General features: G+C 41.6%; 2 protein-coding genes across 3 annotated transcripts in view; one reads left to right on the top strand and one right to left on the bottom strand.

Moving 5' to 3' along the window:
- The window catches only part of PSME3 (proteasome activator subunit 3), a 37,460-nt gene extending 33,259 nt beyond the window's left edge, over nucleotides 1-4,201 (bottom strand). Inside the window, exon 1 of one of the 2 annotated variants that reach the window (XM_033919155.1) lies at nucleotides 4,001-4,201. In XM_033919155.1, the coding sequence (XP_033775046.1) occupies nucleotides 4,001-4,042 (42 nt within the window). In that variant the 5' untranslated portion in view covers nucleotides 4,043-4,201. Of the gene's footprint in view, nucleotides 1-3,764; nucleotides 3,956-4,000 lie in introns of those variants that run through there. The other variant, XM_033919156.1, reaches the window with a different exon arrangement.
- A 93-nt stretch (nucleotides 4,202-4,294) lies between these two features.
- Nucleotides 4,295-19,363, top strand: part of LOC117347784 (proteasome activator complex subunit 3-like) — a 33,167-nt gene continuing 18,098 nt past the window's right edge. Inside the window, exons 1-6 of the mRNA XM_033919154.1 lie at nucleotides 4,295-4,495; nucleotides 8,900-8,932; nucleotides 14,140-14,202; nucleotides 15,427-15,522; nucleotides 18,037-18,085; nucleotides 19,049-19,176. Coding sequence (XP_033775045.1) covers nucleotides 4,454-4,495; nucleotides 8,900-8,932; nucleotides 14,140-14,202; nucleotides 15,427-15,522; nucleotides 18,037-18,085; nucleotides 19,049-19,176 — 411 coding nt within the window. The 5' untranslated portion in view covers nucleotides 4,295-4,453. The remainder of the gene's footprint in view (nucleotides 4,496-8,899; nucleotides 8,933-14,139; nucleotides 14,203-15,426; nucleotides 15,523-18,036; nucleotides 18,086-19,048; nucleotides 19,177-19,363) is intronic.

Below are 19,363 nucleotides of genomic sequence, written 5' to 3'. Positions count from 1 at the left end.
CTTGGTGGTAAGAACTCCGACGCTCAAAGGATTTCTATGAGTGTCGGAGTTCTTACCTCCACAGCCAGCGCTAAAAATGCTAGCGCAGCTTTATAAAGGAGAGGGTAGATTAAGAAATTTCTCCTGGGTTAAAAAAAAAGTAAAATCTTGCTTCTTCCTTTCATTTTTTTCTAGCATTGAATCCTTATACCAGCTCAGGGGTTGTTAAAATGTCTAGGGTCCACTGGATCCCCATGAGGATTTTGAGGGCAAGGGACAGGGCAACAATTGTGGAGTCCAGCGGGCTTTCTATCTATGAGGGCTGTTCAATACTTTATCTACCTCATCTCTAGTCACTTGGTTTCCATACAGCATCTCCGACTTCTCCCGACAACACTGGAGCCCTGTAACTTTCTGACATGGCGTCAGCAGTCTTGGAACCCATCTTGTACTATCCTTGGACATGCCCAGCTTTTCATGAATTATTTTCCAAGCTGTACCTGCCAAGATGCCCATTTCTTCAGCTATTTGGAAAACCTTAATTTCTTACTTGATTTGCACGAGGACTTTCCTGTGCATGAGTAACCTTGAGACATGTCACAACAGGCTTGCTACTTTCTTTCATACTCAGGTAGAAAAATTAGGCAGTGTACAAGCTCTGTTTCCTTGATGCAGCAAATGGCTACAAAACTGGTGTGGTGTGTGTGTGTGTTGTGTGTGTTGTGTGTGTTAGAGGGGTTGATTCAAGCACAATTTTTAATGCTGCAGTAATCTACATGCCATTAGTTTCCTTAATCACGACCAAAAGGGTTTTTTAAGGCATATACTGTATTAGAATGCACAGAATTTTAGGTTCTAATACAATGTTTATTTGCATTGAGGCCTTAGTGCATTAACAGGGCAATTCTATAAGCGGGTGCCTAGGAGTGCGTGCCATTTGCATGCATCACTGATGTCAATAAACAGCAATGCACATATTAGGCCCTCTTCCATAAGGAAGTGCCCGAGTACTACAGCATGTAATTGCAAGGAGGTGTTTATGTTGCGGGAGCATGGATATGTCACTAAACAATGCAGACAAGTTAGAAAATACTGTAACAATTGTGCACACCTATTGTCACACCTATGTTTGCTCACTTACACCAGAAATTGACCTAGGGTAAGAGACTGAGCCTAATTTTTAGCTGCCAAAGCAGATTTGCATTCCTATTCTATAATGACTTAGGCACTCCGAGTCCTAAGTGCCGTTATGGTATAGAACTGGCACTAAACATGCCCCACTGTGGCATCTCCTTGCCACCAAATTATAGATTGCCCCCTAAGTATTTTAATACCTAATAAATTAAATGAAAAAAACCAAAAGCACATCCTTAAAAAAAAATAAAAAAATGTTGTCAACAGTGGAGGTATACGAGAAGTTTGTGCAGGAAACACTAAATGCAACGGCATAAACCCCCTGCTTCAAGAAGTCAGCCCAAAGAGCAGGGCTACTAAAATGATCATTTGTCTAACCTTAAAGCAAATGGGGAGAGATTTACATACAGATCTCAATATGTATTCTTTAGAAGAAAGGCGAGAAGGGAAATATGATAGAAATTTAAACAACCGCTGTGACATAAATACACAAGATCTCTTTAAAATGAAAGAAAGCTCTGGACAAAGGTGAAAAGGGAATGGGGACTTGTATGCTGCCTTTTTGTCGCTTTGGCATTTCAAAGCTGATATTCAAAACAGTGGGCAATGGAGGATCAAGTGACTTGCTCAGGGTCACAAGGAGCAGCACCAGGATTTGATTTCACAACCTCTAGGTGAAGAGGCAGTAGTAGCTCAACCAGGACTAATTTAAGCAAATATTCTTTTTATGGATAAAGCGGTGGGTATGTAGAAGAGCCTCCCAGTGGAGGTGGTTAAGACAATTTGCATATGAATTCAAAAATCATAAGATGGATGCAAAGTATCTCTAAGGTAGAGAAAGGGATTGTACAGCTCAGGAGTTGATGTGGATGACAGACCGGGTAGAAAAATGATAAAGACCATACAGGCTATGTTTCTATGAATACGATGAAAATGTATAATCAACAAATGTCTCTCCTGATCATAAAAACAAGTGTCAAAAACTATTTATTGAGGCAGAAAAAATGTTGTGTAACTTGGCTGCCTGAAAAGTTCCCTTTAGTTAGTGTAGGGAGGTACCTATGGCATACCATAACATGCATCCTTTTGGCTCCATTCAGAGGAGGCATTCGTAAAGGTGTGTTTAGGTAGGAAGGAAGGAACTTTCAAAAATATCTGCATGTTATTTTCATTAAAAAAAAGCATTCACACAAAGGGGGGTGTAAATGTCATGGGGGGGGGGGAGGGGGGGAATCTATACCTGCAGCGTATTTCAAAGTAAAAGCATGCACATACTTCCCCTTTGAAAGCTGGTATAAAGTGTGAGGATAGACTTAGTTCCAGAGTTTACAATCCGGACAATTTGAAAATGGCCACCACTAACAAAGTACAAAGCACATTCAAAGTCATTCAAACATGTGTACTGCAAACCTTTGCAAACAATTTTATGGTTATGTGGTTTCAAAAGTATCAAAGATTCTTCAGTGCATAAGTATCACGAATAGACCACTAGACTGAAGGTTCACTATAAAAACAAAACTATTAAGTAAATTAGTTTGCACAATGTACTTGTGAAGAACATCCTTTTCATTCTAGTCCACAAAACAGAAATCCAGCAGCTAACATCATCAACAAAAAGTGATCTAGCCATCAATTTTATCGACCAGTGATCAAATCAGCAACATCAGTGAGATGTCATGCAACAGACCATAACTATAATTCAGACCTTAACCATAATTAACCTATGAAGCAACTTTTACTTTTCTTCTTGCACTTCTGCACTGAAGTTACAACCTAATGGTTAAAGCAGCAGGATGAAAACCAGGGTTCAAATCCTATTGAGGCTCCTTATGATCTTGGGAAATCAGTGAACGTCTCCCTTTGCCTCAGGTACAAACATTAAATAACGAAATAGAACTGAACTTGAACTGCAACTGAAAAAGGCCTCCAGTGAAGTGAGAACCAGGAACAGGGTCTGGCACTAAGCACCTTCATCCCCTGCTTAGTTTGATCATTGCACTGATGGTCATAAGCATGGGCTCTAAATCCTTTGAGCAATGACCATGACTGCCTTCCACCACCTTGCAAGGCACTGGAAACCTCCACCCTACTACCAGTCCAACCAGTGAGCAGAAAACTCTGTTCAGGAATCAGACTGGAGACCTTCCACACAGTATTTGTCATTAGACCACCACAGTGAAACTTTGTTGTTTATTATTATTGCTTTGCTCAGGGGAAAACACAATGCAAATGCTACTTTGACAACAAAACCATCCCTATGGGGTAGGCAATTCCGGTCCTCAAGAGCCGGAACCAGGTCAGGTTTTCAGGATCTCCACATGAATATGTATGAGATGGATTTGCATACACTGCCTCCTTGACATGCAAATCTATCTCATGCATATTTATTGTGGAAATCCTGAAAACCTGGAGGAAGGGAATTGCCCTAGAAAAAGTGACTCTTCAGAGAGCTCTAAGAAGAAAGAATCTAAAACCAACCCTTTCGTAAGTGTCTGGGTCCTCCATCTCAGATGATAAAGGCTGCCACCACATCCCCTACCCCTGGGGCTTTAGCAAGGGTAAACTTGGCTGCACCCAGCCGTTTCCAGGAAAACTAACCGAGTCACAAAGCCTGAAAAAACCCTGAACCCCCCGACAACGTCATCTCATACCACACAGCAGACGTCACTCACGCCCCGGCCACCCGTGACGTCACCGCCTCGTCAGCCGCCGACAAGAGCTCCGTAACCGGCGCAGCTTCCCAGTTTGGAGGCGGGGAGAGGGCCGCTAGCTCAGTTACCCTCCTTGAAGCCCAGGCTTTGTGCTCCTTGAAGCGGCAATGAAACAGCCCAGACCCAACGAGGGAGGGAAAAGCCAGGCCAAAACCACCCGGAGCCCCCGGCCTTACCTTCTTCTTCAGCTCCTGGTCCACTTTGAGCAGGGAGGCCATGGTGCGGGGAGCATTGCGGGCTCTCGGAGGACGGAGCCTGCGCGCGCGGCTCAGAGCCCAACGCGCAGACCCGGAAGTGGCGTAGCGGCCGCCCGAGCCAATTACGGGGCCGCAAAGTAGCGGCGTTTCCGAAAGCGACGTGGTCTAATCTGGCCGGCCCTGGATTTCCGATTTGGAGTCCCTTCTTTTACCCGCTAAAATCAGCATTACAAGTCCTAAAATAAACCATAGATGGGGTTGTCGGAAATCCAGGGCCGGCCAGATTAGACCACGTCCCTTTCGGAACCGCCGCTACTTTGCGGCCGCGTAATTGGCTCGGGCGGCCGCTACGCCACTTCCGGGTCTGCGCGTTGGGCTCTGAGCCGCGCGCGCAGGCTCCGTCCTCCGAGAGCCCGCAATGCTCCCCGCACCATGGCCTCCCTGCTCAAAGTGGACCAGGAGCTGAAGAAGAAGGTAAGGCCGGGGGCTCCGGGTGGTTTTGGCCTGGCTTTTCCCTCCCTCGTTGGGTCTGGGCTGTTTCATTGCCGCTTCAAGGAGCACAAAGCCTGGGCTTCAAGGAGGGTAACTGAGCTAGCGGCCCTCTCCCCGCCTCCAAACTGGGAAGCTGCGCCGGTTACGGAGCTCTTGTCGGCGGCTGACGAGGCGGTGACGTCACGGGTGGCCGGGGCGTGAGTGACGTCTGCTGTGTGGTATGAGATGACGTTGTCGGGGGGTTCAGGGTTTTTTCAGGCTTTGTGACTCGGTTAGTTTTCCTGGAAACGGCTGGGTGCAGCCAAGTTTACCCTTGCTAAAGCCCCAGGGGTAGGGGATGTGGTGGCAGCCTTTATCATCTGAGATGGAGGACCCAGACATTTACGAAAGGGTTGGTTTTAGATTCTTTCTTCTTAGAGCTCTCTGAAGAGTCACTTTTTCTAGGGCAATTCCCTTCCTCCAGGTTTTCAGGATTTCCACAATAAATATGCATGAGATAGATTTGCATGTCAAGGAGGCAGTGTATGCAAATCCATCTCATACATATTCATGTGGAGATCCTGAAAACCTGACCTGGTTCCGGCTCTTGAGGACCGGAATTGCCTACCCCATAGGGATGGTTTTGTTGTCAAAGTAGCATTTGCATTGTGTTTTCCCCTGAGCAAAGCAATAATAATAAACAACAAAGTTTCACTGTGGTGGTCTAATGACAAATACTGTGTGGAAGGTCTCCAGTCTGATTCCTGAACAGAGTTTTCTGCTCACTGGTTGGACTGGTAGTAGGGTGGAGGTTTCCAGTGCCTTGCAAGGTGGTGGAAGGCAGTCATGGTCATTGCTCAAAGGATTTAGAGCCCATGCTTATGACCATCAGTGCAATGATCAAACTAAGCAGGGGATGAAGGTGCTTAGTGCCAGACCCTGTTCCTGGTTCTCACTTCACTGGAGGCCTTTTTCAGTTGCAGTTCAAGTTCAGTTCTATTTCGTTATTTAATGTTTGTACCTGAGGCAAAGGGAGACGTTCACTGATTTCCCAAGATCATAAGGAGCCTCAATAGGATTTGAACCCTGGTTTTCATCCTGCTGCTTTAACCATTAGGTTGTAACTTCAGTGCAGAAGTGCAAGAAGAAAAGTAAAAGTTGCTTCATAGGTTAATTATGGTTAAGGTCTGAATTATAGTTATGGTCTGTTGCATGACATCTCACTGATGTTGCTGATTTGATCACTGGTCGATAAAATTGATGGCTAGATCACTTTTTGTTGATGATGTTAGCTGCTGGATTTCTGTTTTGTGGACTAGAATGAAAAGGATGTTCTTCACAAGTACATTGTGCAAACTAATTTACTTAATAGTTTTGTTTTTATAGTGAACCTTCAGTCTAGTGGTCTATTCGTGATATTTATGCACTGAAGAATCTTTGATACTTTTGAAACCACATAACCATAAAATTGTTTGCAAAGGTTTGCAGTACACATGTTTGAATGACTTTGAATGTGCTTTGTACTTTGTTAGTGGTGGCCATTTTCAAATTGTCCGGATTGTAAACTCTGGAACTAAGTCTATCCTCACACTTTATACCAGCTTTCAAAGGGGAAGTATGTGCATGCTTTTACTTTGAAATACGCTGCAGGTATAGATTCCCCCCCCCCCCCCCCCCCCCATGACATTTACACCCCCCTTTGTGTGAATGCTTTTTTTTAATGAAAATAACATGCAGATATTTTTGAAAGTTCCTTCCTTCCTACCTAAACACACCTTTACGAATGCCTCCTCTGAATGGAGCCAAAAGGATGCATGTTATGGTATGCCATAGGTACCTCCCTACACTAACTAAAGGGAACTTTTCAGGCAGCCAAGTTACACAACATTTTTTCTGCCTCAATAAATAGTTTTTGACACTTGTTTTTATGATCAGGAGAGACATTTGTTGATTATACATTTTCATCGTATTCATAGAAACATAGCCTGTATGGTCTTTATCATTTTTCTACCCGGTCTGTCATCCACATCAACTCCTGAGCTGTACAATCCCTTTCTCTACCTTAGAGATACTTTGCATCCATCTTATGATTTTTGAATTCATATGCAAATTGTCTTAACCACCTCCACTGGGAGGCTCTTCTACATACCCACCGCTTTATCCATAAAAAGAATATTTGCTTAAATTAGTCCTGGTTGAGCTACTACTGCCTCTTCACCTAGAGGTTGTGAAATCAAATCCTGGTGCTGCTCCTTGTGACCCTGAGCAAGTCACTTGATCCTCCATTGCCCACTGTTTTGAATATCAGCTTTGAAATGCCAAAGCGACAAAAAGGCAGCATACAAGTCCCCATTCCCTTTTCACCTTTGTCCAGAGCTTTCTTTCATTTTAAAGAGATCTTGTGTATTTATGTCACAGCGGTTGTTTAAATTTCTATCATATTTCCCTTCTCGCCTTTCTTCTAAAGAATACATATTGAGATCTGTATGTAAATCTCTCCCCATTTGCTTTAAGGTTAGACAAATGATCATTTTAGTAGCCCTGCTCTTTGGGCTGACTTCTTGAAGCAGGGGGTTTATGCCGTTGCATTTAGTGTTTCCTGCACAAACTTCTCGTATACCTCCACTGTTGACAACATTTTTTTATTTTTTTTTAAGGATGTGCTTTTGGTTTTTTTCATTTAATTTATTAGGTATTAAAATACTTAGGGGGCAATCTATAATTTGGTGGCAAGGAGATGCCACAGTGGGGCATGTTTAGTGCCAGTTCTATACCATAACGGCACTTAGGACTCGGAGTGCCTAAGTCATTATAGAATAGGAATGCAAATCTGCTTTGGCAGCTAAAAATTAGGCTCAGTCTCTTACCCTAGGTCAATTGCTGGTGTAAGTGAGCAAACATAGGTGTGACAATAGGTGTGCACAATTGTTACAGTATTTTCTAACTTGTCTGCATTGTTTAGTGACATATCCATGCTCCCGCAACATAAACACCTCCTTGCAATTACATGCTGTAGTACTCGGGCACTTCCTTATGGAAGAGGGCCTAATATGTGCATTGCTGTTTATTGACATCAGTGATGCATGCAAATGGCACCCGCTTATAGAATTGCCCTGTTAATGCACTAAGGCCTCAATGCAAATAAACATTGTATTAGAACCTAAAATTCTGTGCATTCTAATATATGCCTTAAAAAACCCTTTTGGTCGTGATTAAGGAAACTAATGGCATGTAGATTACTGCAGCATTAAAAATTGTGCTTGAATCAACCCCCCTAACACACACACAACACACACACCACACCAGTTTTGTAGCCATTTGCTGCATCAAGGAAACAGAGCTTGTATACTGCCTAATTTTTCTACCTGAGTATGAAAGAAAGTAGCAAGCCTGTTGTGACATGTCTCAAGGTTACTCATGCACAGGAAAGTCCTCGTGCAAATCAAGTAAGAAATTAAGGTTTTCCAAATAGCTGAAGAAATGGGCATCTCAGCAGGTACAGCTTGGAAAATAATTCATGAAAAGCTGGGCATGTCCAAGGATAGTACAAGATGGGTTCCAAGACTGCTGACGCCATGTCAGAAAGTTACAGGGCTCCAGTGTTGTCGGGAGAAGTCGGAGATGCTGTATGGAAACCAAGTGACTAGAGATGAGGTAGATAAAGTATTGAACAGCCCTCATAGATAGAAAGCCCGCTGGACTCCACAATTGTTGCCCTGTCCCTTGCCCTCAAAATCCTCCTGGGGATCCAGTGGACCCTAGACATTTTAACAACCCCTGAGCTGGTATAAGGATTCAATGCTAGAAAAAAATGAAAGGAAGAAGCAAGATTTTACTTTTTTTTTAACCCAGGAGAAATTTCTTAATCTACCCTCTCCTTTATAAAGCTGCGCTAGCATTTTTAACGCTGGCTGTGGAGGTAAGAACTCCGACGCTCATAGAAATCCTTTGAGCGTCAGAGTTCTTACCACCAAGGCCAACTTTTTCTTTCGCTGGTTAATTGTTGCTTTAATACACAAACATTACTTATGGAGTGGTTGTATTCTAATATTTCTTACTGCATTGGGAATAAGAATAGAGTGAGAAAATCAAGAGTAAACTGCGCTAAAGGGTAGCACTGCTTACTGCATCGGAGCTTATGTGGTTTAGCATAAATGAAATTTTTAAAAAAGACCGACTCCCTTTAAAGCAGAGAAAAAGAATAATACAGAAATGTTTGGTTCCATCCCCCTGTTTCAGAAAAGAATATTCCCCGATACCTTTTACACCCCACTGCTATCTGCTAGATTTTTCCTCCACCACTGGTATCATACAATTCCAGTGAGATCAGGGCTTGCGAACTTGAGTTTGGTTTGGAAATAGATGCATTTTTCTAAATTATTTTTACTTTATTTTCTCTTGTTTTAGGTTGACCTCTTCCGGGAACGAATCACAAGTGAGGTGAGCATTCTTGCTCCTATTTCACATAGTTCCTATGGCATGGCATTTTCAGTGGGGTTAACTTTAGCAATATCCTAAGGAATCATGGGGGAAGCCTGTGCTTGCATGGGATGTTGCTACTCTTTGGGTTTTGGCTAGGTACTAGTGACCTGGATTGACCATCATGAGAACGGGCTACTGGGCGTGATGGACCATAGGTCTGACCCAGTAAGATTTGCAAACAAACAGTCTCCAAATGTCCTAAAGTCAAATGATGCATGTGAATGAGAACGTGTGGCTCTTATAAGGTGCCTTACACATCTGGGTGTCTCACCACCCTTGGATTCCTGATTCAACTTGTGGAAAATTTTCACTATTTTTTTTTAACATCAGCATTCATATTTGTTTATTATGTTATAAGTCACAGGTTTTGCTTACAATAAGGGGAACAGGAGAAAACAAAAGAAGTGTCAGTGTAAAAAGAAATACAAGCCTGATACTCAGCTGGGCTGACCAACATTTAAGTTAAGTGCTGCACCAGCATTTTTCTTACTAGATCAGACCAAGGGTCCATCTAGCCCACTATCCTGTTTCCAACAGTGTTCAAGCCAGGTCACAATACCTAGCAGAGTCCCAAATGTAGCAAGATTCCAGGCTACCAGCCCCAAGGACAAGCAGGTGCTTTCCAAAGGTCTGCCTTAATAAGAGTTTATCCAAATCTGTTTTTAAACCCAGCTGTGCTAACTGCTTTTACCCACATTTTCTGGTAGTGAGTTCCAGATCTTAACTACACATTGAGAGAACTGTGTGTTTTGAAAGTATTACTATAAACCTTCATGGAATGTCCCCTAGACTTTGTACTTTTTGAAAAAGTAAACCGACAGTTTGTATTTACCCATTTAATTCCATTTGAGATTTTATAGACTTCCATTACATTTCTCCTTAGCTGAAGAATCCTAACATCGTTCCTACGGGATATTCAGTGGTATTATCCATTTGATTGGTGATTGCCTGTTAGGCCTGCCTAATCCATTTGGAAACTGAATACTGTTTCTTAAGGGGCAAATTCTACAAAGGCATCCATAATGTAGACATCCAACAACTTAGACGTCCGAATAGATTGAATAATAAGCACAATTAACGACTTTAACAAGCAATAATTGGAAGTTAGATATCCAAAGACTATGTGCGATTCACAGAATAGGCATCCAGAATATTATGGAAGCCCATTGGAAAGAGCTGCACCTAACGGGATAGGCGTGGGCTTGATTTTAATATGGACGTCCATTTGCTGAATCGCATGCCGCTTAGCATCTTAACGTATCTACATTCTTGCCTGAAATGTAGGCATTGTAAAGCTATCTAGGCATGAGTTAGACGTGGATTAGGCATGATGGAGGCGTCCAGATATAGTGGTACAGATTTTGTTTTGGGGGTAAAGAATACTCTAGTTTGATAAAATATGTTTAATAATGTATTGCTCAAATGAAAAAATATACTGCATACTAAACCTCATTCCCAAAAGGTTTTTTGAGGTAAAGAGTACTCCAATTTCTTATTAGAGTTAACGATGCTGAAGCGGAGAGGAAAGAGCTCAGCTGGGGCCTGGTGGGAACTCTGGAGTGTCCGGCTGTGGAAATATTGAGGAACTCCTGCGGTGAATGCAGGTTGCCTCTTCGTTGTCGGAGACTTCCCCACTGTCATCAGAATAGGCCAGTTCTTGAAATACTGCTCAAAACTACAGTTACATCTAACGTTTTGTAGGAGCATTAGCTTGGCTTCACCTCTTCTTTTCATAGCTGATGCTGCAGCAAAACGATTGTTACAGAAGTATTTACTAAGCAAAAACTGTTAAAGCAACTCTTCTACTGAAGAGGAAAGACAGGTAGCCTCAAATAAAGCTCAAAAAGTGGAGAAAAAAGACTTCAAAATTTACAGGGTAAAATACAAACGGCACTCAGCCATGTTAAAGTACACCCGCTGTCATCGCAGGTCAGAAAAAACCTCCACTATGTATTCCAGGCATACCAGCTTTCTTTGCAGGGCAATGTTATGTGCTGCACTTTACTCCAAACAGACAGACAGCGAAAGTTAATAGAGCATTAAGGCAAAGCAACAGCTTCCTGTAGCAATTTCACTTGTAGCCAGTTCAAACAAAATCATTGCTAAGTTTCCAGCACTTTTCAATTCACTTATCTGAAAATTCTGATCTCGCTGGTAAATTCATCAAGTTGTAATCCCAACGGGAGACCCCGTTTTGCTAGAGCGTCTTCAGGGGAACCCGCTTCTCACAGCATATCCAACCAGTTACCAACTGAAAAGCAACGTAGCACTCCTATAAAAAGAGGCATCGGCGTCTCTTGACTATTGACCAATCCCTATGCAGTGACAACATCCATTCATAGAAATGCTTTCCACTCCACTGAGTGGTTTAGGCCTGCCGGAGTTACAGGGCTTAATTTAAATATCCATCGCTGGTCACGCTGCCTTAGACAGCGCCGGATGTTACCACAATTTTTATTTACCTGAAGCTGCTCTAAGACTAAACATCGAGAACGAGAGGGCACTCTAAAGTTAAAAGGGGATAGATTCCGTAGAAACGTAAGGAAGTTCTTCTTCACCCCGAGAGTGGTAGAAAACTGGAACGCTCTTCCGGAGGCTGTTATAGGGGAAAACACCCTCCAAGGATTCAAGACAAAGTTAGACAAGTTCCTGCTGAATCCGAACGTACGCAGGAAAGGCGAGTCTCAGTTAGGGCACTGGGGTCTTTGACGTAAAGGCCGTCGCGTCTGGTTTGACCCAGCAGCGGCAATTCTTATGTTCTTAATTCAAGATTTACAGCAAGACAGTATTCTACCAGAGGTGCTGAGATTTTTTTAGTAGTCACACAGGGCCTACATTTCAGGCACTTGTCATGGCCCTAGGAAGATGCCTATGGCCGCCTAAGCTCTCCTAAGGACACTTCCAGGCGAAAATGCCTACAATGTAGGCGACCCTCTTCGGGGCTTTAAAAAAAAAAAATTGTATACCGATTGGCTGGCTAGACAGCAGTAGGACACCTACACCTACCGCTGCCTACAATTGGGACACTGTTTATAGAATTTGCCCCACAGTGAATATGCTCAATAAGTTTGTCTTTAGTTGGCGAGATGTTTGTCCTATATAGAAAAGGTTACAAGGACAAATTAACACAGGACCTGGAAAACACCTCATTATTGAAGGAACATCCTATTATTGAAGTATGAATTCTGTCCTATACCAGAAAATTTGTTTGGTCATGTGTCAGTAATCTAAAGCTAAAGCAAAGTTGGGTTATGCAGGAAGACCATGATGCGGCCTAATGAAAGTCCTGACTTGAATCCAATAGAGATGCTGTGGCAGGATCTGAAATGAGTAATTCATGTATGAAAACCTAGAAATATGTCAGAATTAAAGTAGTTCTGAAAGAAGAGGGGGCTGAGACTGATATCAAATTATATGAAGTGTTTGTATTACTGCTGCTAAAGGTGGTACAACTAGTTAGTTAATGGGTGGTTACTTTTTCAGCCTTTTTCAAATAGGTGAAACAGATATTAGATAACTTTATTGTATAAATAAATGACAACATAAACAGATTACAATCTATTGGTATTTCTGAGCAAGTTCTTCTTTGGTTTAGGTCCTACTTTGATAATCGTACCTCTCTAGTCTCTTTTAATGATTCTGTTTCTTTGAGTTCTTCTAGCACCTATGGCATACCTCAAGGTTCTATTCTATCTCCTCTGCTGTTTAATATTTTCCTTTCTCCCCTTATGACTCTTTGTCAATCTATTGGTTTCTCAGTATTCGCTTACGCGGATGACGTACAACTCTTACATCCCCTTGACCCTCACAATGCATCAGAAATTGACATTATTAATGATAAACTTAAAAAGATTCACCTATGGTTGGACCAAAACAGATTATCCTTAAACATTAATAAAACCAACACTTTACTCTTTCCTTGGAAAGAAAATCACAAAATAGCAGTTTCTATTGATATACAAGGAGTTAAGCTCAAACAAGTAAATAAAATCCGGATACTAGGTATCATTTTAGATGAGAATCTTACTTATCACGACCACGTTAGTTATGTGGTCAAGAATATTTTCTATAGATTACGTCAAATTCGCTCCATTTCAAAATTCCTCTGTCCCAAATCTTTAAATATCCTAATTCATTCATTAATTATCTCAAAAATCGACTATTGCAATGCTTTATTCAAAGGAATGGCCCAAAAAGAAATCAGAAGATTACAAATTATCCAAAACACTTCTATCAAATTAATCACGGGGGCAAAAAAGTTTGATCATGTCACCCCGTTACTTCTAAAAGCACATTGGTTACCTGTGGCACACCGCATTCTCTATAAAATATCTTTACTCACCTTTAAATCATTGCTATATAAAACCCCTTCATTTATTTACAAAGTTTTAATCCCATACTCCTCTCAAAAAACTTTAAGATCAAACGAACAACTTTTATTGGTTATTCCTACCCTTAAAATGATCAATACACAAAGGCAATTCATTTTTACAGTTACAGCACCGCAAACGTGGAACTCCCTCCCGCTATACTTACGACAGGAGAAAAACCTTGATAAATTTAAAGGCCAACTTAAGAGCTTTCTTTTTAAAGACGCTTTCAATGTTTAATTGAAAAGCCAATTGCTCTTTATAGTAATAATTCATTCTACTTAATTATGTATTTTATTCCCAATAAACTAATTTTCCCCTACCCTTTGTATATTACCCTTAATTGTTCTTCCTTTTCTATCAGACAATGTAGTTCTTTCCCCTCCATCCTAATGTATCATGTTGTATTTTGTCTATGTTTAAAGATTTTATCTTTTTACTCAATTTTGTTCTTGTTTACCCAATATTAATATTTTATGTACATCGCTTAGTAATTATTGATAGGCAATTGATCAAATATTGAATAAACTTGAAACTTGAAACTTTAAAGATTAGAGACTATTCAGTGTTGCACATAAAATAAGAAGAATTCAGATGGGGGGAACTTTTTCACATGATTGTGTAATTGGTGCCAGTATATAATGCTGGGGCACATGCTGTGGACATGACCTAGCTTGTCAGATTGCTGAAAGCAGATTGTATAGAAAGGCAGTGCGAGTGAAAAGTTGGGAATGTATGCTATAGCATTTACCTGTGTTGACAGTATCTTATCTCTCCCCACCCCCTCCCACTCAGGCAGAGGACCTGGTTGCAAGCTTTTTTCCGAGGAAACTGTTAGAACTGGATGACTTCCTCAAGGTGAGTCATAATTCAGTGATAATTTCCTTCTAAAATCAACGATGGTTTCCTCATCGTCAGTCCTTTGCAATGAGACTAGGGTACGTACCAAGGCTTAATTTATAGACAAAAAAAGGAAGTGGGCCCGCGGTATGGGAGGTCCAGGAGCTGTGGGTTGGAGGAGGGGCTGGATTAGGCAGCAAAGCAGTGGCTCCCAAACCTGTCCTGGGGTAACCTCCACAGGCAGGCAGTTTTTCAGGATATCCACAATGAATATGCATGAGATAGATTTGCATAGCAAAGAGCCAGAGTATGCAAATTTCTCATGAATATTCATTGTGGATATCCTGAAAACCTGACTGGCTGGTCGTTGCTTCAGGATAAATTTGGGAAGTATAGTAGTAGCATGATTGCTCTGCTCCTGTGTCACTTCCTCCCCTCCTTGCCGAGGCAAGCTGTCTAGAACAGATCAAAACATCTCAGCTGCTCTGGAGTGTGAAAGGAATGGTGGAACTGTGTTTCCCTCACAAATTAGGCTCTGGTGCTTGCTTTACATTTTTATGTCCTAATTTGCTTTCTAATTTATAAACCTCTCGGAGACAGCTGGGCCTTAATGTAATTGCAAAGCATTAGAACTAGTAATTCTAAACAAACCTGACCTGGAGTTGCTCCTGCTAAGCTCCATTCGCTGCTTCTGTTCTGTAGCCCCAAAGCCCTGTTTAAGTATAGGAGGATCTTTCTTGCTAGGCCTATACATCCCCCAGTAGTGCCTTTTTAACCTGCGGTATGCATGCACTAGATCTTACTGCAGCTCACTAAAAGGACCCCCTTAGATTGTATGCCCTGTGGGGACAGGAAAAATACCTTAGTTAATGGTCTAACAAACATATGTATTTTGTGAAATAGCATCTTACATGTGTTTTCCCCATTCAGACTTTCACCATTTATCTTTGTAAAATTGCTGCTCTGCTACACGTCCACCGAAAAGATTCTACACTAGCAGATCCTTTTCTAAAATAGTACTGGAACTGAGCATATCAATTCTGATTTTTGCATTCTATCTTACCTGGGGTTGAATGTTGGGGTTTTGGTTTGTTTTTTAGAACTAAATGCCTTTTTAAATCATGTCAACCAAGCTGACCATTGATTAGGATAGCTTAAAAATGGTTAATAAAAGCATTTTATGTAACAAAACTGGCATGTGCACAATTTGACAGGATCTTGTCTGTTGCTTCCCTTTTCCAGAATCCAGAGCTCAACATCCAGGATCTTACACAGATCCACTCGGAAATGAACCTGCCAGTCCCTGACCCCATTCTCTTCACCAATTGCCATGATGCTGTAAGTGTGCCTCTGCCACTCTCACCACCTGTCTGGTACCATTGAACTTGTTTCTGTTTACCTGTCTGGTGTATGTTGACGTGTATTCTTAGATCAGTGCTTGACTAAAAACTCTTTAAGGATGGGTTGAATACCAGAGCAAGCTTTTCTGTTAGGCAAATTTGTTTTTGTTTATTAAAATTTGATATTTCACTATACCTTTCACAAGTTCTCAGCAGATAACATACAAATGCGTATTACATATTAAAATAATTAAAATGATAAAATAAACTGGAATAGAATAAAGAACTCAATTGTAAAAAGAAAAGACCGCAATTCACATTCATTCAAGACACAATCATACTCGCTCACATGCAAAAAAAAGATAAAGGCATTTTACCCATCCGCCCTTCTAATTAATTAATTAATATGTCCATCTGGGGTAGACTTAACTCCAAAAGCCTCTTGGAAAAAATATGTTTTCAATAATTTGCTGAAGCTGTTTTGTGTCTTTAATGCTTATGGTAACTGACAACTCACTCCACACGTGACTAAGACAATTCCATATAGCTTATTCAACTGTGCATATAATTTATTTATCCCAGTCACTTTGACCTATCCATCTTGTCTGGGAAGTCGTTCCCTTGTCTCAAGATTATTTGTTAAGGTTTTTGATCTTTGAGGTCTGTAAAATGTTTACTATTGGATAGGAGGAAAAGAGACACGTGAGCACAATGAAGTCTTGCTTTTCTATTGCGGGCCCTGATTTATGGAATGCATTGCCAGGAATTTTGAGATTTGGGGGAGATTTGTTGAAGTTTAGAAAATGACTGAAAACACATTTCTTTGCTCAAGCCTTTTTATTGATGTCATACTTATTATGTGTGATAGGACTTTTCCTTTTTAATTTCTGTTTTAGTTTGTTTTATATCAATGTGAGATATGTTATTTCCTTTTATATATTTTATTGTGAGCCGCTTAGGCATTAAGCAGATTATAAATATTGAAAATAAATAAGAATTCTTGTAGAGAGCCTCATTAGCGTTCTTTTGCTCTGTCTCTCATCCCTCTGGGCTGTCCTCCAATTCCTCAGTTGTCTCTCTACAGGTGAGATGGTAGGAGCCTGTCTCTTCTGCTCATGTTTATTTTTCAATTCAGTCATTTTTGCTAACCATTTACAAGGCTTTTCGGTGCTGCAGAGGATCCCACTCTTGGGACAGCTCTGGCTGCGGGAGAGTGCAGACTCTTAAAGTTGCCAGTCTGCTTCCAAGGATCAGACTGCTTTGCAGTGCACCCACTTGGACAGCATGTAGTGAAAGATTGGGGGGCTCAGGGACCAATCCTTTGGGAGCAAAGCTCGCCCCATGTTCGTCCGCAGCAGTCTCGAGCACAGGCTGAGTGGCTCTGCAGCAGTTTTTCCAGGATCAGGGCCAAATGCTTTCTTCTCCCCATTTGCTTGCACGAGGTCTGGTGGAGGTTGAGGTCTCCCGGTGGTTCGTTGGGCCTAACAGGCAGTCCAAGAACACAAGCAGTCCAGATTCCAGACTTGTTGAGGCAGAAGTTCTCCCTGTAAGCTGTTTGCAGCTTCAGCACTTGCAGCTCCCCAGCACACAGCATTGCACAGTGAGTAAGAGGCTGGCAGCCTATAAAACAAAACTGGGGGAGGAGGTTAAAATCAATTTTGTTGTGTGTGTGTTGGGGGTTTCTGGCATTTGATTTAGGTTTCCCCCACCTCTAAAATCCCAAAATTGCCAGTTTTTGGACCCCAGTGTAGCTCCCTGGGCCATTTTTGGCACTAAAATCATTGTCGAAATGGCCATCTCAGGTTTCTCAATTTGAAAAATAAAAGCCTCTGTCTGCCTCAAAATACCTCGATTCTGCTTAAAAACAGGTGTGATAGACTCCTCTGGCCAATATACCTTGGATTCATGCAATATTTGCAATGGATGACCGTTTGAGGATCATCTGTATTCCACATAGCATTGGGGGTGGGGTAGCCGCTGGCTTAGCCTCCACTGGTTCCTTGGGGGTGTTAGTGCCCAAATGGTGCAAAGTCCAAGGAAAAGTCCAGGTTTGAGCTGGGGAGTTGTGTGACTCTTATGATTTTCCTTTGTTTGCTCTATTTCTTCTCTTTTTAACTTTCTGTTTGTATTTGCACATTTCATACTTTTCACATTGCTGTTATTCAGTCCTCAAAATGAAAGTACATGTCTAAGAAAAAAAAGTCCCTCATTTCTCTGACTGAAAGCAAGTTCTTGTTTTTCTATACCAGAAACCTGACCATCCCAGTACAGGCAAAAAGTATGAGGAATGTGGGCAATTTCAGATAGCTGGTTTCTTTCTATAGGTACAATATTTCCATGCCTGCAAATCATTTGGGGAATTGCTTTCTTTGTATTGTATAATCATAGAATGTCAATCTTCAAAAAATTAACATTTTTTTGCACTGTGTTTTTTGCCTTTAGCTTGAATTGTCAAAAAACAAATAAACCAAACAGGCTATAAATTAATAAAAAATGTATATTTATCTCATAGCCACATTTGAAAAAGAGAAAACTGGATGAAACAGACGAAGACCTCTCAGGTAGGCAAAGAAAACCGAATGAGCTCATCGTGTTGCTTGAATGTTGTTAACAATGGCCTCTCTAGTTTCAGGTTCCCTGTCCCTTCCCATTTTACTGTCACTGTGGTAAGGAGAAGGTAATGGGCACAGGTTGTGGGTCCCTCAGGAACCCAGCTAATATAGGGTCTCTTTTACGAAGCTGATTAGTGGGGGCCTCTGCGGTAACTGCCCTGAAGTCCATACGGATTGAAAGGGCTTTTGCTGTGTGGCACTCGCTAGCTGGCTTTGTAAAAGAGGCCCATAGATTCTAACTATGGCCATTAGGTGTCGTCATTGAGCTGTAGCTCACTCTTCCTCCAGGAGCTGTGCATGCATCTTCCTCGATATTCCTCTCTATCCCATGAACAGAAACTGGGCTCAAGAGTTAAACGCTGCTCTCCCGTATGCAGCCCTTTCCACTAGCCCAGGTACGTTTCTTCAGAAGTATCAGCTAAGACCGCAGATTCATTGTGCACATGTGGGGCCTTTGGGGTTGCTTGTGTTCTGTAGCTGTATTTTCAGGTCTGTTTTCTGCACTTCTGTGTTCTCAGAGCCTTCATATATATAACTTCAGCTTCACTATAACAGCAGTATGTCGGCATAAAAATCTTCTCCAACAGGTGCTCTGCCTTCCAGCACACTTTTGAGGCACGTCTGTTGGATCTTTAGGAATACAATAGAACTTGGCTGCCTGACCACCCAAAGGCCTGGGAGGTGGGGGAGGGGAGGGGGAATTTCTGGTACAAGAGTGGTGGGGGTAAAATTGTAAACTAAGATGCAAGAATATATTGTTCACTGGTCTAATTGATTGTAATTCAAATGTATACTGAGTGTTCATCCAATTTTCAGTAATGAGATGAAAACATAAAATTTGAAACATATAAGCAACTGAGGAACTAAAGTGTCATCTTCCCATTCCTCCCCCCCCCTGAAAAAAAACAAAAGAAAAAAATCTTGGAGGTACAAAAGTGTTTGTCATGGCAAATGGGATGCTGAAGAGCAACCAGCAGCTTGTGGATATCGTAGAAAAGGTGAAGCCAGAGATCAGACTGCTGATTGAGAAATGCAACACGGTAGGTCTCCTCCCCGTCTTCCATCGAATCATGAATGTTTAGACTTCCTTCGTGCTTGTTTGCATTGTACTACTGGAAGTAGGGTAATCCAGTCTTGGTTTTACTTTAATGCAAGCGTAACCCTGCATACAATAGGGCAGTGTCTCTGAAACTGTGTGCCTCAAAGAGATTCCGGAATTTTACATTA

This window comes from Geotrypetes seraphini, chromosome 13 (assembly GCF_902459505.1).
Source record: "Geotrypetes seraphini chromosome 13, aGeoSer1.1, whole genome shotgun sequence".
Classification (NCBI taxonomy): Eukaryota; Metazoa; Chordata; class Amphibia; order Gymnophiona; family Dermophiidae; genus Geotrypetes; species Geotrypetes seraphini.
This window is presented reverse-complemented; position numbering and strand designations above follow the sequence as displayed.